This window comes from Diceros bicornis, chromosome 32, assembly GCF_020826845.1.
Source record: "Diceros bicornis minor isolate mBicDic1 chromosome 32, mDicBic1.mat.cur, whole genome shotgun sequence".
Taxonomy (NCBI): Eukaryota; Metazoa; Chordata; class Mammalia; order Perissodactyla; family Rhinocerotidae; genus Diceros; species Diceros bicornis.
This window is the reverse complement of record NC_080771.1, coordinates 25,280,164-25,301,697: the sequence shown is the minus strand read 5'-3', so window position 1 is coordinate 25,301,697 and position 21,534 is coordinate 25,280,164. Positions and strand designations below refer to the sequence as shown.

The 21,534-nt window shown below is 41.6% G+C and overlaps 1 protein-coding gene across 2 annotated transcripts in view; it reads left to right on the top strand.

The window, feature by feature from the left end:
• The window catches only part of RFWD3 (ring finger and WD repeat domain 3), a 41,753-nt gene extending 21,109 nt beyond the window's left edge, over positions 1 to 20,644 (top strand). The window contains exons 5-13 of one of the 2 annotated variants that reach the window (XM_058528272.1): positions 1,551 to 1,742; positions 1,842 to 1,933; positions 6,665 to 6,779; positions 7,840 to 8,068; positions 10,765 to 10,915; positions 12,836 to 13,012; positions 14,658 to 14,872; positions 16,418 to 16,629; positions 18,211 to 20,644. In XM_058528272.1, coding sequence (XP_058384255.1) covers positions 1,551 to 1,742; positions 1,842 to 1,933; positions 6,665 to 6,779; positions 7,840 to 8,068; positions 10,765 to 10,915; positions 12,836 to 13,012; positions 14,658 to 14,872; positions 16,418 to 16,629; positions 18,211 to 18,354 — 1,527 coding nt within the window. In that variant the 3' untranslated portion in view covers positions 18,355 to 20,644. Of the gene's footprint in view, positions 1 to 1,547; positions 1,743 to 1,841; positions 1,934 to 6,664; positions 6,780 to 7,839; positions 8,069 to 10,764; positions 10,916 to 12,835; positions 13,013 to 14,657; positions 14,873 to 16,417; positions 16,630 to 18,210 lie in introns of both variants that reach the window. The other variant, XM_058528271.1, reaches the window with a different exon arrangement.
• The last annotated feature ends 890 nt before the right edge of the window (positions 20,645 to 21,534 follow it).

Here is a 21,534-nt window from a genome sequence, read left to right as displayed (position 1 = left end):
TTTATGTACATTTAAGTTTATTTATGTGTATTAATGTTCTATTTTTAAATTTACACGAAAGGAATTATATCATACCTTGTTCTGAGCCTGGTTCCTTTTTCCCCTGATTTATTACATCTTGTAGAGCTTTCTATTATCAGTACATAAAGTTGAATCTCATTCTTCGCGGGCCCCCCCCAACCCAAAGCCCCAGTAGATAGTTGTATGTCATAGCTGCACATCCTTCTAGTTGCTATATGTGGGACGCGGCCTCAGCATGGCCGGAGAAGCAGTGCATCGGTGCGCACCCAGGATCCGAACCCGGGCTGCCTGCAGTGGAGTGCGCGCACCCAACCGCCAAGCCATGGGGCCGGCCTCATTCTTTTTTTTTTTTTTTTTTCCTGAGGAAGATCAGCCCTGAGCTAACATCCATGCCAATCCTTCTCTTTTTTGCTGAGGAAGACTGGCCCTGGTCTAACATCTGTGCCCATCTTCCTCTACTTGATATGGGACACGGCCACAGCATGGCCTGACAAGCAGTGCATCCGTGCGCACCCGGGATCCGAACCCGGGCCGCCACCAGCAGAGCACGCGCACTTAACTGCTGTGCCACAGGGCTGGCCCCATCTCATTTTTATTATAGCTGTATAGTGTTCTATCGTATGAATAAATTTTTAATTAACTCTTCCTTTGTCAGGTACACTGTGATTGTTCCCTTTTCCTTCCTTCTTTCCTTCCTTTCTTCCTCCCTCCCTCCCTTCCTACTTCCCTCCTTCTTCCCACCCCCCCATACAAATCATACTGGACTGAGTATCCTTGTACAATTGTCTTGACAAATATTTGTGACTATATTCATGGGATATTTATAGCAGAGAGAGTGCTATGTCAAAGGAAAGATATGTGTATTTTAGTTTTGATAGATAATGCCAAGTTGCCCTCTGGAAAATTTGTGCCGCTTTCTACTTGCAGCAACGGTGTGTAAGCATGCCCATATCTCCCTCACCCTCAAAGTGCTTGGTGTCATCAGACATCAGTTTATACCATCTAATAGTTAAAAAAAAAAAATGGTCTCTTTAATTTGCATTTCTTAACTAACTAAGTGAACACTTGTTGATTGTTTGTATTTTTTTGTAAGCTGTTTATATCCTTTCTTTGTTTTCTTGGTTTTTTTCCTTTGATTCACTTGATGAGCCAAGTATATTATAGCTACTTGAATTGATTATGAACCTAATTTTGAGTGTATAACAAACCTACTACTCCCTGTTATTGGTTATCTGGGCAACTGCTAGGTTTTTTTGTTTTTTTTTTTTTTTAAATCTTTGTAAAGATAGCTCCTTTTCTTCATTTGAATGAAAAAAAAATCCAAGAATTTTAAGTTCAAAGGGTAGTAATATTTTCATGGCTTGTGTTACATTTGACCAGATTGCGTTCCAGAAAGAATGACAAGTGATTCATAGGTGTTGCAATTTTTCTACAGCGTTTTCAATTGGGTTTTGTTAGTTTGATAGAGTTGCACGTCTTCAAGAGGGCATTTCTTTTAAGTTGAATGTATTCCGGTTTCCATCCAGCAGTCTCCCCAGAAGTCCAACCCCCTTGTACCTTGTGCTTCTATGGATGAGGAAGAAGGGGACACTTGCACAATATGTTTGGAACAGTGGACCAATGTTGGGGATCACCGGCTCTCAGCATTACGCTGTGGACACCTCTTTGGGTACGGGTGCATTTCTAAGTGGCTTAAAGGGCAGGCACGAAAATGTCCCCAGGTAAGGACCATAGGCAAGTACTATGCATGTGCACAGTCAATGTATTAAGTCAGGAGGATTCCTAGAACTACACTAATTGTGTCCTCTTGGGCTCTTTAGTGCAACAAGAAAGCCAAGCACAGTGACATCGTTGTCCTTTATGCCCGAACCGTGAGAGCTTTGGACACAAGTGAACATGAGCGCATGAAAAGGTAGGTGGCAAGAGTGCCTAGCTGGAATGTTCCTTTTTGGTTCCTTGTAGGCACATATGAAAAAGGAGGTATAAGTCACTCTTAGTGTTTTTCTGAGGCTACTTGGGCAGTGACTGGGGATCTCTGGGGATCGTTGGCCATCTGTCTCACATTGTGATTTATAATACATGTCTGATCATCTTCTGAAGGAGGTCTACATGGTTTATTCTCCATACAGCATTAAAAATGAGGATCTGGAATAACAAATAATTGTGACATCAGCTGGCTCAATGAGTGTAGGCTCCAGGACTTTTACTCGAACCCTTGAGAAAGAATAAAAGGTAGTCCCAGAACTCCCAAGTGCCTTCTCAGCCCTGCCTGACAATGAAGTCGGTGCCCCAGAAAGCAGAGCTGAGAAGTGGAGGAGGATAGATTTCTGACCCTTGAATCCGCCATGCTTGAAGTTAGACTCCAGTGAATTTCTCAGTTACACAAGTCAATAAACTGGTTTTCAATTTTAGTTTGCCGGTTTAAATAAAGTTTTTATCCCTGTAATATAAGGAGTACTAACCAATGCTGCATCACATGACACATCCGTCCTGGGGAGGCTGACACCTGGGTCATGAAACTCGCCTTCCTTGAAAGGGAGGAAGGTGAAAGAAGTGCGACAAGTAGTTGGTAGACTGTGCCACCTTCTCCTTCTGTGTGCTCAGCACCTCTTGTAAACCTCTGCTTTCAGAGCCTTAGTGTTGCATGCTGATCGAAACAGATAGATTCGGAAGGAATGGAGGAGCTGTTCCTTCTGCAGGAGCACTTAGGCATTCCCATGAACTTGGAATCAGCTCTCAGACTTAAGCCTTTGGTAATATGACCTGGGAAGGCCAAGAACACGATGTCTTAAGCCTTCCTGAAATCCAAAAGCCATAGAGAAACCTGCAGCTCTACAATAATACCTCACACTTGGCCTGGGCAGCAGACTCAAGCCAAAAGATATCCTGGATTTTTTGTAGCCTGTCTAGATTCTTCCCTAAGGATTACATTTACAACCTGCCTCTGCTACTAAATACCATGAAGACTGAATCAGGGTTTCCCTGCCTTACTCTGTGGAGCCCATTCATGGCCATCTGAACACTCTCCAAGTCTTAGTCTCCTCGTTGCTAGAATAGGCCTAATGATATTTAAAAAAAGAGGATCTGGCATATTACTTAAATGTTGCCATTTTTGCTTCTTGGGTCCCTAAGCCCTCCTACAACAGCACTCTACACAGAAGACTCCTGGGTGAAGCTTTGCAGTGCAATGCAAGAAATTATCAGGGTTTTAAAAGCCCAAGAACAGTTGCTAGTAACACTACTTAAAATTGCTTGAAGAACATTAAATAATAAAAATACCCACCACTGAGAGAGTGCATGGGACATGGGTTCTCTCATGCATTACTGGTAAGAATGTACATAGGCACAACTATTCAGAGAGGCCCTTGGCAATATGCTTCAAAGGCCGTTAAAAGCCTTTAATCTAGTAATTCTACTTCAGGTGTTTATTCTAAAGAAACGATTAAGGATGTATGCAAGGATCTACTTAATGAGACTTCATTTAGCATTGTTCATAATCCAAGTGGAGAGGATTAATTGGTTGAGTAAACTGGCATATCCACGTGATGGGATATTACACACTCATTAAAAATGATGTTGAAATGCACATAATATATTGTCATGTGAAAGCACATTATTGGTGTGATTATATTTGTGTGAACTGGAAAAATACTACAAGTAGTCACTGAAGAATGAGATTACAGATGATTTTAATTTTCCTTATTTATTTTTGCTCATTTTCTCCAACACATTCTTAGTTGTAGCATTTTAAAATGGCAGGTGTGTGAAGAGGGAAATTTTGTTGAAAAGGCAGAACCTATAGGTATGGTTGTAATAGATGATTGTATTAAAAAATTTGCTGGTTACTGTAATCAATCAGTGTGCTCCCTAGGCTCTTTAGAAAATGTGAAAAGTTTCAAAATGTCAATAAATACAGAGATTAAAAAAATGAACATCCTTGTACTCAACTTTATCAAATCCTGATATTTTGCCATATTTGTTTTGGGCCTTTTAAGAAAGAAATAAATCATAGATACAGTAGAAGCTTCCTGCGAACTAAACTTAGTGAACTAAGTTCTCCTTAATTCCATCTCTTTCCCCAGAAGATCTATATATATAAATCATATATAATATGAGTTAGAAAGTTTTTACACTTTATTCAAATGTTATTGGATTATAATTTTCCTTCTGTAGCTTGTTTTTTTTGTCTAATATTATGTTTGGGGCACATATCCTAGTTGATACCTGTAGCTCTGTTTTATTCATTTCAATTTCTGTATGGTATTCTAGTTCTCTAATAAGAATTTACCTATATGTATTTTGTATTGGTGGACAGTTAAGGTGGTTTCTAGATTTGTTAATATAAGCCATGCTGAGAGAGATGAGTGAGAGTTTTTTTAGGTCTAGAAACCTTGTTGTAGGGTACTTGTAATTTCAACTTTACTAGATATTGTCAAATTGCTCTTCCAAGAAGTTGTTCCAGTTTATACTCCCACCAGCAACAGTGTAAGCGATTTCTCATTTTTTTCATATCCTTGCCTACTTTATATTATCACACTTAATTTTTGTCAGTCTCATGGGGTAAAATAGTATTTACCTAATTTGCATTTACTCAATTGCTAATGAGGTTGAACATACTCTTCTATGAATTGTGTTTGTCTTTTGCTCATTTATATTGTGCAAAATATATTGTTTGGTTCTTAGTGATTTATAGTTCTTTGTGTTTTCCTTATACTAATTCTTTGTTGGTTGTGTACATTGCAAATATTGTCTCCTAGTCTGTGGCTTGTCTCTTTAACTTGTTTATGATCTCTTTTATCGAGCGTGAGTTTTTAATTTTAACATAGTCATTTATCAGTCTCTTCTTTTTTTTTTTTTTTTTGTGATGAGGAAGCTCAGCCCTGAGCTAACATCCATGCTAATCCTCTTTTTGTTGAGGAAGACCGGCTCTGAGCTAACATTTATTGCCAATCCTCCTCCTTTTTTCCCCCAAAGCCCCAGTAGATAGTTGTATGTCATAGTTGCACATCCTTTTCGTTGCTGTATGTGGGGCGCGACCTCAGCATGGCCGGAGAAGCGATGCATAGGGGCGTGCCCGGGATCCGAGCCCAGGCCGCCAGTAGCGGAGCTTGCGCACTTAACCGCTAAGCCACGGGGCCGGCCCAATCAATCTCTTGTTTTGTGCTTTTTTTGTTTCTACTGCTTCAAAGTCATAAAGACATAATATCTTCTACAAGTCTTTAAAAGTTTTGCTTTTTACACAGATTTTTAATCTATCTAAAGTCTAGTTTTATGGATGGATAACAAGTTGTTGTAGCATAATTATTAAAAAGTATATTCTGGGGCTGGCCCCATGGCGTGGTGGTTGAGTTCAGCACACTCCACTTCAGCAGCCTGGGTTCGCAGGTTCGGATCCTGGGCACTGACCTACGCCACTCATCAGCCATGCTGTGGCAGCGACCCACATATAAAATAGAGGAAGATTGGCACAGATAATTAGCTCAGGACTAATCTTCCTCAGCAAAAAAAAAAAAAAGTATATTCTTTCTATGTAAATTCTCCTTGCTACCTCTATCCTAAATTAAGTTTCTACATATGAATGGACTACTCTTGTTCCATGCTCTGTTTGTTAATTCTTGCTCCAGTACTCCAAGTTATAATTTTTTGTAGCTTTTAAAATACATCTTCCCACCTCATTCTTCAAAACTGACTTTTCTGTTCTTGGCATTTTGCTCTTCTATGTTAATTTTTAAATTAACATAGAAGTTTGCTAAGTTCCATGAAAAACTCTGAGATCTTGATTGAAGTTTCATTAAATTTTTAGAGTAACTTGAGAAGTGCTGTCTTCATGATTTTGAGTCTTTCCAGCCATTAACATTATATAATATCCTTTTCACTTATTCACTGTTTTCTTGTGTCTTTTACAAGTGTACTTTGCTTCATAAAGGTCTTGCATGCCTTTCAACTTTATTCCTAGATTGCTATTGTTAGAATTGCTATTGTGAATGAATTTGTTTCTATTACATTTACTGATCAGTTGTCTGGCGTATGGCAAAAACTTATCTAATTTTCTTGATCTTGATTCAAGCACTGGTTTTTATTCTTGGTGAATGTGTCCTTTCGTTATGCATTGTTCCTCATTATGACTATTCATGCTTTTTAATTCTAATTGGCCTTTTTTTGTTAGCATTTTCCTGGTATATACTTTATCTTTTTAACTTCAGCCTCTTTTTTTGTAGTGTTATTTGAGTATCTGATGAACAATGAATAGCTTATTATTTTCTTTTAATAGAACAGATAACCTCGGTCTTTTAACATGTCATTTTACTCTTTTACAATTTGGTCCTAACTCAAGCAGTGAGTGAACTTGGCTCTGTTCCCTCATTTTCCATTTTTAGTCCCCATTCCCTAGAGGGAGCCAGACTCCTGGCTGTCACTACCTATTGTGACACCAAAGCCCAGTAGGCTCATGAGTTCAGCCCTGCATGCTACTTTTCTGTATTGTTTCTGGACTTGAGAGATTTTCCTCTTGAATATTTTATTCACTATCATGACATAGTTACAGCAAAGTGTGTGTATCATAGCATGAACTTACTGTCCCATCTTGATGGGAAGTCTTCCGTAGCCTCCTAATCTCCACCTGTTGCCGAATTTCCCTCTCTAGTTCCCTAGTAAAGGAGCAGATGCTAAGGAAGCAGGCCGAGTTAGAATCAGCACAGTGCCGGCTCCAACTTCAAGTCCTCACTGATGAGTGCACTAGGCTTCATAGTCGTGTCCAGGTAAGTTTGTCCTTTCTTTTTTGTGTGTGTGAGGAAGATCAGCCCTGAGCTAACATCCATGCCAATCCTCCTCTTTTTGCTGAGAAAGACCGGCTCTGAGCTAACATCTATTGCCAATCCTCCTCCTTTTTTTCCCCCCCAAAGCCCCAGTAGACAGTCGTACGTCATAGTTGCACATCCTTCTAGTTGCTGTATGTGGGACGCGGCCTCAGCATGGCCGGAGAAGCGGTGCGTTGGTGCGCGCCCGGGATCCGAACCCGGGCCACCAGTAGCAGAGCGCGCACACTTAACTGCTAAGCCACGGGGCCGGCCCAAGTTTGTCCTTTCTAATCCAAAGAATTTTGGGGATGAGAATTGAAAAGGAATCTAAATTTTACTTAGGTTTATCTCATAAATAGGATTTACCAAGTTTTTCAGGAAGTAAACATGGCCAGCTGTTTTATTTCTGATTAGAGTATTTGTCCGAAGCTTACACACTTTATGATGAATTCTACTGCAATCTGGATTTTTAAAAAATTAAACAGCCAGCTGATAATTCAAACTTGTTTAAAAGTTATTTATTTATTTTTTTTGTGAGGAAGATCAGCCCTGTGCTAACATCCGATGCCAATCCTCCTCTTTTTGCCAAAGAAGATAGGCCCTGGGCTAACATCTGTGCCCATCTTCCTCTACTTTGTATCGGACGCCGCCACAGCATGGCTTGACAAGTGGTGTGTCGGTGCACGCCCGGGATCCGAACTGACAAACCCTCGGCCGCTGCCCCAGAGTGTGCCGCACTTAACCGCTACACCACTGGGCTGGCCCCTAAAAGTCATTTTACCTCCCTAAATCTATCAATAAAATGAGGGTTTTAGACAAAATGACCATTAAAGACTTTTCAACCCTAATATTTTCTGATTATGTGCTCTCCTTAGTTCAGTTGCTTGTTGAAATACTGTGAAAACTGCAACAGTTCTCTGGGATTCATGTTAACATTTTCATATGTTAAATTAAATCAAGGAATTGTGCATGAGGGGAATAATCAAAAAGCTTCACGTTTACAAAATCTTTTTTATTTTAGGACTTGCAAAAACTTATTGTACAGCATCAGGATCAGATTTCACAGCAACCCAGGGGCTCCCAAGCACGTTTACTAAACTGTGTGCCCTCCAGCCAGGGCCAGCGCAAGTACCATTTCCAGAAGACCTTCACAGTGTCTCAGACAGGAAACTGCCGAATCATGACATACTGTGATGCTCTGGGCTGCCTGGTGGTGTCACAACCTTCTCCTCAGGCCTCCCTCCTTCCAGGTGAACAGTCCAGAACCTCAGCTTTTGTTCATTATTAGACTTCATTTATTTCTCTCCTCCGTTTTTGGAGAATTCAGGACTCACTAGTGGGTGAACACTGACCACAACCCACCAAATCACCTTTCCTAGTCAGTTCCCTGTTAATGCAGATACTTTAGGGTGCTGCAAAGATGTCTTTAGTGTCTATTGGCTTCATTCTGTGAATTTGTTCACCAAGAGAGCAGCAGTACTGATAACCATGATAAAGTGAGAGAAGATGAGGTGCTTGGAAGTGTGGGTTCCTGGGATAGTCCGAGGAGAAAGACATTACTCCCTGGATGTCCCATTAAAGTTATAGGTTCATATTAGACTGGGAATACTTGAAAAAACACTACCCCAAGGGCTAATTCAAGTTGAAACAAGATTTAGTACTTGTTTTCTGTAGTGTTCAAATTGACGAATTCCAAGTAAAAGAATTTGGGGATACATTGATTATTAATACTATACTAAATTTCTCATACTGTGCTTTTTAAGCTTAATTTTAGATTGTCTTAATGTTGAAAACCAAATGTCCTCACATGCCCAAGTAAATCATCCCTCAGTGTTGTAGATGTTTCTGTCTACCGTCTTCAGCATATGATTTCTGCCAACTGTCAGGTCCCTTTGCTTCAGCCTGGTTTCGTCTCTCTCCCCTCTTAGAAGTTCCATTCAAATGCTTCAGAACTATGTCTCTCAAACTTAGGATTGGGAGTCAAATCTTAGATTGTTGTATATCTTTCTATTCACTGATATCAGCTATGAGTTGAGAGATTATCAGGACGCTCCAATTGAGGGGGAAGTATGATTGTTTATAATATTCCTATTTCCCACCCAATTTTTTTTTTTTATTTTTTGTGAGGAAGATTAGCCCTGAGCTGACATCCAATGCCAATCCTCCTCTTTTTTTTGCTGAGGAAGATCGCCCTGGGCGTTAGCCCATCTTCCTCTACTTTATATGGGACGCCGCCACAGCATGGCTTGACAAGTGGTGCATTGGTGTGCGCCCGGGATCTGAACCCACGAACCTGGGCCACCGAAGCGGAGCACATGCACTTAACTGCTATGCCACCAGGCTGGCCTCCCACCCAGATTTTTAATAAAAAGATTTATCATCAAATAAAACCTCTCCACCAATTGGAAAAGTACTTATTTCTTCTAATTGTTCCCCCAACTGGGTACGATCTGTTCTTTTTTCCCTGATGTATCTATTCCACTCTGCACAGCCAGCTCTTCTTGATATCCTACTGGTGCGGATTTCCTCTTGTTGCCCTTGATGATTAACTAGGCAAATATTCATGTTCCTGTCTTGATTTAAAGCCTGTGGTTTCCCTGTTTGTCTCTCTGGCTCTTCTAATTCTGTTTCAGGAGAAAATGCAAAAAAACTTTCTCCCATTTGATTCCCTGAAGAAGTTGAAGTGTGATTCAAGCCCATTTTGAATCTAGGATTTGACAAATTCTGTTTGTATGTAACTCAGATAATAATAGATACTTAGTAAAATAAATATATTATAGCCTAGTAAGAGAACAGAGTAAGAAATAAATTAAAAAGGGCAAGTTTTGGAGTTTTTTTCCCCTCCTGGAATGATATACATTGATGGGGATACTTGAGGTGTCGTGTATTTTCATTCCGTTTCACACAAATCTAGCATATCTTGACCACCTGACATAGAAATTTATCTCCATTCCTTATTCACTGTCTCTTCTGCATCTTTTTTTGTGTGTGTGTGAGGAAGATTAGCCCTGAGCTAACATCCGTTGTCAATCCTCCTCTTTTTGCTGAAGAAGATTGGCCCTGGGCTAACATCCATGCCCATCTTCCTCTACTTTTATATGGGATGCTGCCACAGCATGGCTTGACAAGCGGTGCGTGGCTCCACGCCTAGGATCCAAACCTGCAAACCCCAGGCTGCCAAAGTGGAGTGCGTGAACTTAACCACCACGGCACCGGGCCGGCCCTTTTCTGCATCTTGAGTGTCTGTGGTTCAAGTGGAGTAGTCTCTTTCTTTGGGTCTCTTATCAGTTTTACTAAAGTAAAATTATCTTATCAGTTTTGATATTATCTTACCAGTTTTACTAAAGTATAATTGACACACAATAAATAGCATATATTTGAAGCATGCAGTTTGGTGAGTTTTAATATATGTATATACCCCTGAAATCATCATCACAATCAAGATAATGAGCATATCTATCACCCACAAAGTTTTCTCATGCCCTTTTGTAATCTGTCTCCCACCTGTCCGTCCCTCCTCTTCACCATCCCCAGGCAACCACTGATCTTTCTGTGACTACAGATTAGTTTACATTTTCTAGAATTTTACATAAATGGAATCATACAATATTACTCTTTTTTGTCTGGCTTCTTTCAGCATAAGTTTTTTGAGATACGTCCATATTACTGTGTATATCAATAGTTCATTCTCTTTTATTGCTGAGTAGTAGTCCATTGTGTATGTACAAGGGTTTATCCATTCAGCTGTCACTGGACATTTGGAATGAAACATACTTTTTAAAATAAATTTTAACCCTGGGGAATTTGTATTTTCTTTGTTTGACCAGCTGTTTTCCAGGGACTTATATGCCAAGAAAGGTGAACAAAGGAGCTACTTGAAAAGGTAGTTTGCTTTGCCCTCACTTGACTTTCAGTGTTCTATTTCACGCTCTCTTACCTTTGGCAGGCTTTGGTGTTAAGATGTTGAGTACTGCCAACATGAAAAGCAGTCAGTACATTCCCATGCATGGCAAACAGATCCGCGGACTGTCTTTCAGCAGTAGGTCTAAAGGCTTACTGCTCTCTGCTTCTCTGGACAGCACTATTAAACTGACCAGGTGAGTCCTTCATGGAGGAAGATGGGCCCTGGGCTGTTTAGTGTTGAACAGTGTGGAAATTAATATCTGTGTTATGATGGTCTTAGCTAGCTTTTTTATTTTTTTGGTCTGAGCATTGTCTTCTGAGATCCAGGTTCATTGAATTTAAAATGTATTGCTTTTAAGTAGGCACAGCAGGTTATAAAACAGTAGGTGTAGTGTCCTGTTTCTTTAAAATTATATATGTTACAAAATACATCTTAAGCCATGCAGATTAGAGTAACACCCTAGAGACAGTAGAATGACAATATGGAGAGAGCCTTGGGACCTGGCACCATGGAGTCACCATATCAGCTTGGCACTGCTTATTCCTGATCTGTTACTGGATCATTCTGCCTAACAAAAAGCTCACCAGGAACTCACTCTCCTGGGGTGCCAGGATGACTTCTCTCATCAGTAGTCCTCAGCTACTGCATTTTGTCTTTCACATGCTCTGTGAGTGCTGTGAATCAGATCTGCCTTTATCTTCTAGGAAGTAGTTCTGATCAGATGTCTGATAGTTGGCTTCCTGTTTAATTTCTGCAGCTAAATCTGAGGGACATCATGACAGCACTGTCAGGCCTGATAAGCCGTTTGACTTTTCGAGAATGCTTCCGCTTAATTTTGCCCCAAAACTCAATGTACCATTATATTTTACATGTATGTATATACTATGATTTTTTTTTTCTAGTAGTGTTAAAAAATAGGAAAAAAAGAAGAAAAGTCAGATACCAAAGTATTATTATTTTTTTTTTTTAAAGATTTTATTTATTTATTTTTTCCCCCCAAAGCCCCAGTAGATAGTTGTGTGTCATAGCTGCACATCCTTCTAGTTGCTGTATGTGGGATGCGGCCTCAGCATGGCCAGAGAAGCAGCGCGTCGGTGCGAGCCCGGGATCCGAACCCGGGTCGCCAGCAGTGGAGCGCACTCACTTAACCACTAAGCCACGGGGCCGGCCCCCAAAGTATTATTAATGACTACTTCTGGATGTTTGGATTATAATTTATTTTATTTTCCTTATATGTCTTTTCTAATTTTTCAACATCGAATATGACTACCTGTGTAATAGGGTAACTATGGAGAAGGTCATAGGGGTAGGGTGGGGAATGTGCTGTTTATATGGCCCTTTAATTCTTTTACATTTGGGCCGGCCCCGTAGCTTGGCGGTTAGGTGCGCGCACTCCGCTGCTGGCGGCCCGGGTTCGGATCCCAGGCGTGCATGGACGCACCGCTTCTCTGGCCATGCTGAGGCCACGTCCACATAGAGCAGCTAGAAGGATGTACAACTACGACATACAACTAACTACTGGGGCTTTGGGGGGAAAATAAATAAATAAATAAAATCTTTAATTCTTTTACATCCTTACAGCTCAAGGGGAAGACCTGTGTCCCCCAAAACAAATATTTTTGAATTAAAAGGAGTTATCTGGGAAGTCCCTAGAGGAAATTGGGAATCCAAATAGTTTGGGTGTGTGAATGTATTCTTTTTTTGTGTGTGTGTGTGAGGAAGATCAGCCCTGAGCTAACATCCATGCCAATCCTCCTCTTTTTGCTGAGGAAGACCGGCCCTCAGCTAACATCTATTGCCAATCCTCCTCCTTTTCTTTTTTTTTTCCCCCCCAAAGCCCCAGTAGATAGGTGTATGTCATAGTTGCATATCCTTCTAGTTGCCGTATGTGGGATGCCGCCTCAGCGTGGCCGGGCAAGCAGTGCGTCAATGCGCGCCCGGGATCCAAACCTGGGCCGCCAGTAGCGGAGTGCACGCACTTAACCGCTAAGCCACGGGGCTGGCCCCTGGGTGTATTCTTAAAAGATCATCATTGAAATGATAATCTTTACGTCTTTGTTATATATTTGATTTTCTTAATGCATAGTTGTAAAAGTCTCTTGTAACTCCACAGCCTGGAGACAAATACCGTGGTCCAGACTTATAATGCTGGCCGTCCTGTCTGGAGCTGCTGCTGGTGTCTTGATGAAAACAATTACATGTATGCTGGACTGGTCAATGGTTCGATACTGGTGTACGACCTTCGAAACACGAGCAGTCATATCCAGGAGTTAGTACCTCAGAAAGCCAGGTAGGGAGCTACTCACTTTTTTCCTGTAGGTAGCAGCTTTCTCTTGGACTGATATTTATTAATCCTCTCTTTCCAGAGTGTTTCACACCTGGTCAGAATTTCTCACAGAGGGCAGTTCTCAGAGTCCACTGATCTAGTCCCACTTCGCACTTCAGAATCAGTAAGATCCTTGGAGTTTTGTGTTCATGCTTCACATGGTGCAAAACTCTGGTACCAAGTATATAGAGTCACTTGTCACCCAACATGGCAAAATGAAGTCAGACCTGTGTTCGGGACCCAGCTCCACTATGTACGAGTTGTGTGACCTTAGTCACATTTCTTGGGCTGTTGTAGCTTCATCTGTAAACTATGGTTAGCGTAGATTTGCTTTAGTAGCTACACGTCTAACACACAGGAGGACGTCAGTAAAGAGTAGCCCAATAAAAAGTGATTTAAAACTTCCTTAATCCACAGCTAAATCAACTTGGTCTAAGGATACCATACTACTATGATTTATCATTTATAATCCAGTTACAGAGTTGGGAGGTTTATGAAGTCAGCCCAGGTTCTGAGGGTGGGTGGCCACCAGCACCACTGTGGCTTTTCAGAATGTGTTGGGTGCCATTTGGAATAATACTCTCCTAGAGGCATAAAGTTCTCAAAACAGAAGTGGGATCTGTGACCTGGGCCAAAATGAGAAGTGTCTTAGGAGAAAATTTCCATTTCCAATTTGAATATGTATTAAAAGGGGGCACAGGAATCTAAACATAAAGATATCACTATCAGTAATAATGATTTCTGAAACCTAGCCCATCACTTGGGTTTTCTGTTCATTTGGGTGGAATGGAGTCATGCTTCAGTGGTGTGGTACATGTGCCTGAAGATGATTGATGTAAACTTATACACATGTGAACACCAGGCAAACAAGGTAACTGCCCTTGATGTAGAAGCATCCACATAGAGTAGGCAGTAGAATACAGCAAGTAGCAGCAAGGAAAGAATATTTGTATGTATGGTTCCTTTTTGTATTAGTGTGCCTTGGTTAGCTTCATTGTGACACAAATGAAATAAAGCAGGCTAAGTGATCGCTTTGGCAACTTCAGCAGAAATGGGTTCATAGGAACATAGTCTGCAGGCCAGTATTTCTGAGAGAGTTCTTGGCATACAGCCCTGCTGATACGCTCGCAGAAAGAGATTTAGAAAATCTAAAGAAATGATCCTGTTTCTGAATTAAAATGTAATTGCTTTAGGCTATATTTGAATTGAGGGGTCTATCGACAACAGCTTGGAAGTTTTATTAGATGTATAAGCTGTGTTTCTTTCCTGACTTTTCTTGTATATGTGGCTAACCCCATTTCCAGAAGCTTCACACCAGTCAAGCTTCCTTGTAATTGTGGTCTTATACCATTCAATTTCCTAGTCCATTTTTTTCATTGCTTTTAGAGCATGTGATGTCTCCTCTGAAATTAGATGCAGAATATTATATGTATGCCCTTATGTTTCTACAAGTGGATAGGTAGTTTTTATCAGATAAAGGATAGTGACCCACAGAAGGTTTTTAACCTGTTCTATAGAGGTAGGAATGTACTCAAGGGCTCTTGGTGCTGGGGTCTGGAGCAGTCCAAGTATTGGAATGTAAGGCATGGTTTCCTTTCTTTCCCTTCAGATGCCCAGTGGTATCCCTGTCATACCTACCCCGAGCTGCCTCATCTACATTTCCATATGGTGGAGTGTTGGCTGGAACCTTGGAGAACGCTTCCTTCTGGGAGCTGAAAATGGGCTTTTCTCATTGGCCTCATGTGCTGCCCGTGGAGCCAGGGGGCTGCATAGACTTTCAGACAGAGAGCAGCACCCGGCACTGTCTTGTGACCTACAGGCCTGGTGAGTGTTGGGGTGTCCTCATGGGACCTCTTGTGGTTTGTCTGGGAGCAGATTGGTAGAGGGGAAGACAGGAGTTTGCCCTACCCTTCAGGTAGTACTGGAGGCCCCTCGCTACAGTGTAGCACTACAGAGTAACAGTTCTTGCTACTACAGTGAGTATGGTGGCCCCAAGTTCCTCCATAGAGCCTGCATCTCTGCTCCTCACTTGTGCGAATGGGAACATATTCTGCCAGATACTCCCTGGAAGTGAATTAGCCAGTTTAGGAACCCCTACAATTTAGAACAGTAATGGAATGAGGAGATCTGCTCTTGAGGCTGTTGAGCCACCCTTAGATCAGTTTCATGCCTTCTGCTTGGCTCTCACTTCACTTAAAGGCCCAGATGAAGGCAGCCATGTGGGGCCCAGAGTAGGGTATTAGCTGTTCCCCCTTATCTGGGGCCAGCAAAGGTAAGTGGAGAGTAGGTGGACAACCGTGGTAAGCCTAGCCAGCTGAAATTCTCACTGCCTCCAGAACCAGGGTGGAACCCCTGACAGCCAACTGTGCTTAAATTCACAGGATCTTTCTAGCCTGAAAGATGTGAATCTAAATTCCTGATGAACTATACTGATGGTCAGGCAGATGTTTTGTCAGAGATGATCATTCAAGTGCCCATACTTCTGCTAGTTGTGGGTAGATCTAATCATGTTAAGTTTTGTTTGGGCTGAAAAGCTGCATCAGCCGACTTTTCTGACCCTTTTGGTTCTTAGTCACCTCCTAGGTCCTCTCCCTCCAAGGCTGTGATTTGCTGTGACTTGTATAGAAAGTTTGGGGGTCCCATTTTGTTCTCTAGCTTTTGTTTGCCTCCCTGCAGAACCACAGGTATCTGTTTCCACTTCTGTGATGGTATGCTTTCACTGTATAAAAATGTACAATTCCAGGGGCCGGCCCCGTGGCTTAGCGGTTAAGTGCGCATGCTCGCCTGCTGGCGGCCCGAGTTCAGATCCCGGGCACGCACTGACACACCGCTTGTCAGGCCATGCTGTGGCAGTGTCCCACATAAAGTGGAGGAAGATAGGCACAGATGTTAGCCCAGCGCCAGTCTTCCTCAGCAAAAAGACGAGGATCCGCATGGATGTTAGCTCAGGGCTGATCTTCCTCACAAAAAAAATAAATTAAAAAAAAAAATGCAATTCTAGGGGCTAATGGGGTCCTCACAGGGGGAAGGAAAAAAAACTTAGAACTCTTAAGGAAGATAAAAACCCGAGCAGAGGTCTTGGCAGGTTACAGTGATTTTACTAAAAAGGATAGTTCATTCTCAGAATTATTTCCCTCATAGGCAAAAACCTATTGTAAATAACTTGCTTCATCCTAGCCTAGGGTTCTACATTTCATTTGTGCTGTATTATTTTGTTCTTGTTATTATGTTTGCTTTGTAACTATTCTTCATGGTTTAATAAATTGCAGCTTTTCCACTCAACTAGGTTGTAAGCATCTGAGGTGCAGGTACTTGGTTAATTTCTTTGGACCATCCCCATGGAGCAACACTGATTTCTCTGTCCCGTAGATAAAAATCACAATACCTTACGAAGTGTGCTGATGGAGATGTCCTACAAGCTGGATGATGCTGGAGAGCCAGTCTGTTCCTGCCATCCTGTACAAACATTCCTTGGGGGACCCGCTTGCAAACTACTGACCAAAAGTGCCGTTTTCCAAAACCCAGAGAATGATGGCAGCATCCTGGTGTGTACTGGGGATGAAGCATCAAATTCTGCCCTGGTGAGCCTATTATTTTTTATACAGAAGTATATAAAGCAAAAAGCTCAAGTTCTCCATAATTGCACATATCTGCATATGTGTGTATATCTATGGTTGCTTAGTTTATTTTTTACACGAGTCATACTTTACATACTGCTCTGTAGTTTGCTCTTTGCCCATTTAACTTCCTATCTTGGATATCTTTCCATTTCAATATCTATAGATTCACCTCATTCTTTTTACCTGAGTTATAGTGTCCCATGGGTCATACTGTGAACCTATAAAGAAAAAAGGCACTACTGAAACCCCTATAAAATAACTGAATCAGGCATCAGCTTCATCAATTCAGGATAAAACCAACAGATGAAAGGTTGATGGGGAATTTTACAGTGGAGGAGTCAGCCTGCCACCACCTGAACACATTGATCAACCTTAGCATCACTGTAAGTGGGTTAACCAGGAGTAATTTGCCTCTTGATGTTAAGGCAGTATGAAACACATGGCGCCTTTTATGAGATGTTCTTGAACCTGAATCTAATCAAGCCTTAGAGCAGCGCTGTCCAATATAGTCAACACTAGCCACATGAGCACTTAAAATGTGGCTTGTGTGAATGAAGAACTTAATTTTTTAATTTTTATTTAATTTTAATACAAATATAAATAGCCTTATGTGGCTAGTGGCCACTATATTGGATAGCACCACTCTAGAGTCTAGTGCTAACTTTCATTTACTGGAATTGCAGTGGATAGAGAACAAGTTAGATAATAGCACGGAAAGCAAGCAGACAAATCTAGGTTGTGGACGTTCTGTAGGACGGCTGACCCAGCTTCCACAACAATGGCAGAAGTCAATGGCAGAAGAAAAACAAGTGAGGAGGTTGGGATCTGCTCTAGATTAAAAGAGACTTATTAAAATTTATAGCTGCCAATGTAATGTGGACCTTATAAATCAAATGTAAAAAGTGACTATCAGAAAATTTTGATTGTGCACTAGGTGTTAGATAATACTGTGAAATTATTGTTCCTTTTGTTGGGCATGATGACATTGAGGTATAAGAAACTTTTTTTAGAGATGCGTATTTAACTATATATAAGAGTAAAATAACATGAAGTCAGCAAAGAAAAAAATAGAATCAATAAAACAGGTGTGGTAAAAGCTTAATAATCTGAATGATGCGTAGCTCATTGTACTATAAAATTATTATTACTTAAAAATTTTTTCATAATAAAAAGTGTGTAAAAAGGAAAAGAAAGCTCCAGTTAGAAGATAGGTTCCATGAAGGCAGGGACAGGGACTTTTTGTCTTGTTGACCCCTCTGTGCCTCGAAGAGTGCCTGGCACATAGATTGAAGGGATGGATGCTCGGCTTGGTTTTCAGATCCACTCACAGGTAGACTGACTGCTGCTTACAGTAAGTGAGGCCATACCTGAACCATGTCAGGTGTGCTGGCTTTGTGCAACCTTGTGAAAGTTAGGGACAGGCTGCTTTGCTCCCCAGGCAGTGCTCTCTCTGCGGCTCTTTCAAAGTTGTCTGATGATAAAGAAATCAAGTCCCCCAGCTGAACTGAATGACTCCTGACCTTTATCTCTGCTTGTCTTTAGCTGTGGGATGCTGGCAGTGGCTCTCTGCTACAGGATCTGCAGACCCATCAGCCTGTCTTGGACATCTGCCCATTTGAGGTGAACCATAACAGCTACTTGGCTACCTTAACAGAGAAGATGGTCCACGTCTATAGGTGGGAGTGACCGTGGTCTTGAAACTTACCAGGCATGCTGCTGGTTAACATTAAATGTTGTTTGCTAGCACCTTGCAGCCCTGAGCAAGATCTCTGCTATTGTCTATGGCCTAGAACTTTTGGGATCATGGTTCCTTTGGATTGGTATGATTCTAGGACTCCAAGTCGCTGAAACACTACAGTTTGTGTATTTGCTGTGTCCACCAAAAGAGTAAGTGACTGGGATCCATCTACATTATCCATTTCTTGGGTTAAAAGCTTTCGTGAATCTTTGTTGAGAATCTGTATTTTCAATCAGACTTTCTGCTGGACCTCACAGTATCCTCCCCCAGCGTTCATTTAGAGTATAAGTGTTCACCAAGCTTTTTCTGGAGGATATGACACCGTGCCTGAGTGGTCTTGTCACTTGAGCTCTATGACTTGAGAAGGCTTGTGTCCCTGAAGGAACTGAACTAACCATCTTCTTGATGCTGCATGGATGCAGAAGAGTCTTTTATTGAACACAAGAGGGCACCATAGAACTTTGTGAGAGATTTGATCTATTTCTGATCTTGTGGGCTGACCTTTTAGTAAGTTGGTCTCATCCCCACAGAAGTGTGTGGTAGGGCACATCTGGTCTGCTTTGTGGCTGCAACAGTTATGTTCCATGTGTGCAGTGCTGTGATATCGGCGAGCCCAGTGATGGAGGCAGCTGATGAGACGTAGACCTTTTGCTAATGCTGAGTGCATGAAGTTCATCACAATGTGGGAGCCAAGGAAAGAGACCTTTTGTTTGAGCAGTGGGGGATTTTTTTCTAGCCAGCTTAGGATCTCAGGATTGGTTTTATATAAGCCAAGCTTTGAAGACCACTCCTTTTCCCTCTCACTAAGAAAAGATAAGCAATATGTAAAGCTCTTGCTTAAGTCTCTCCTAGTATCAGAGACAGGAGCAAGGGGCTAACTGAGAGAGGCTTACAAAAGAGAAGCTGCTCAGATTGCTGCTAAAAACAGAGGAAGGGCTTATCTCTTCCATCCTGAAAGAGTTCCTATCTGAATAAAGCCAGCCCCTTGGAGTGAGGGCTGTTCCTGAGCATGTTTAGAATTCCCAGGTAAAGCCTTCTCCGTGTGAAACTGATGTTTGAGTCCAAGTTCCTCTGATTTGCCTCCCTTCCTAACCTTTTCTAAAAGTGTTGTTAGTAAAATATTCATTCTCAGGAAGACAATAGTGGTTGGAGACCTATGTGGATTACAGGGAGATGCCCACCAGCTTTCATTCCATCCCTGGATTGTCCATCATTGGGAGCCACACTTTTTCCAGTAGAGGATTTAGTTTATAGCTCTTTGCTTTGCCTAAGGCTACTCTGCTAAACCAGGGTCCACAGTAGAACATGCCTCAAGGTGTGGGCGGTCAGTGCCCTGTTCTTGGGAGCGGGATGGCTAACAGTGTAATTTTCTTAAATAACTGTTGTAGAAATAGTATCATTTTTATTTTAAAACACTTCTGACCTGTCAACTCCTGAGCTGTTTCCAACATTTCTCACCAGCAAAGGATTATTGCAGTTGATTTCCCCAGAGTTGCAAGTTCTAGTTGTGCCTTTTAAAGAGTGGTTTCCTTCTATTTAAGGTCATCTTTTATAAAGCCAGTTTCTGGGGCCTGGGAAAGAGCCCCCTTTTTTCACAGGAGATATATTCCTTTTGATATGTTGATGATTAAGAATGACTGCCCAGGCCTAGAGCTTCAGTGGCAGAAAGGGATTTGAGTTAAAAAGCAGAACTCATCTAGTTTCAGCAGATTGTCCCAGAGAGGATGCAGATGGTCAGGCCCTGGCTGCCTTTGTCTTTGGCAGGGGCAGAACCCAGGTAGTGTTAGGATTTGACTAGCGTTAAAGTACACTCAGCTGACGCTGATTGATTCCCCAAAGTGTAGGAACCACAGGAAGCTAGGTGAACCTCATGTCTTTCCAAGCCTTGCATTCTTCCAGTAAATTTGAATGTTTTAGAAACAAATTCATCTGACTGGCTAATTTCTCCAAAGGAAAAAACTTCACCCCTAGTCCCCCCAACACCCACCCCCTTCAACCTGGCAGGAGATTAGATCTGTAGACCCAGGCTCTGCCCCACCATGTTCACTCACCCCTGTCTGTAAAGTAGTTTTCCCATTTAAGGGTTTGGAGTTAAGCAGACTCAAAATATCCTGTCGTTGTATATATCCTTGTATTTGCTTTGAAAACAGGGCAATGGGATCTCTGTTCGTGTTCTGTGTTTTAATGTTTGTGTTTTATGTTTTTATGTTAATTTGAAAATAAAGTATTTGCCATGTGTACCGGCTCTTGGTGTCTTTTGTCTCTGACTGCCAGAGGCAGGAACGTGTCTACCTCTTGGGAGAGGGGTATAATCCCAGTCTGGTAGATTTCTCCATTTCATGCAGTATACTAGGTCTGAGTTACACAGGATGGTCCCTGGATCTGAAGTAAACATCTTATTTAATTTTATGAGGTGGTTGAGGCTTTAGCTGGCAATTCTATTTTACTGTTGCTAATGGGAAGCTATGTGTTTGCCTCTTAAGAATCCCCCTTCACTGGTTATTTGTCTGTTTACTCTCAGATCTAAGGGTCTAAATCCTGCAAACGACATTTCCCAGACTCCCTTTGCCTGCTGACTTCTTATTAGTTTCTTTGAATCCAGAAGACTAATATAGGAGGAGGAGAGGACTTATCCTTTTATTTCTTTTAGTCTTTGGCAGCACTTCTGATGGTGGCAGCAGCATTGGGCAAGTATGGGCTCCTGGGTTCCTGCTCAGCACCATTCTGGCCACTTGGCTCTGTTTCTTTGTTCTATTTAGTTCAGGAATTTCTGTTGCCGTAAATCATGGTGTTCTGAGATTAGACTGGAAAGGCTGAAAATGTTTTCCAGCTGAACTGCAAATGGAGTCTGTATACTAGATTCCGGGAGGACTGAATCCATAGGTATAAACTTACTATTGTCATGGAGCCTGGTGCTCCAACAGAAAATGACAGAGGTCCTGGGGTAGAAGTAAACCCCAGATTACTAAGAAACCCAACACCATTGTTTTCTTGTCCACAGTACTCTTCATTTTCTTTCTCATCTTAGTGATTGGCTGTAAGTGAAATTCTGAAAATAGATGTTTGTGTGTCCTTGTCCTTGAATCAGTCAACTTCTGTTTGTTGGTAATGAGCTCTTCTGTTTATTT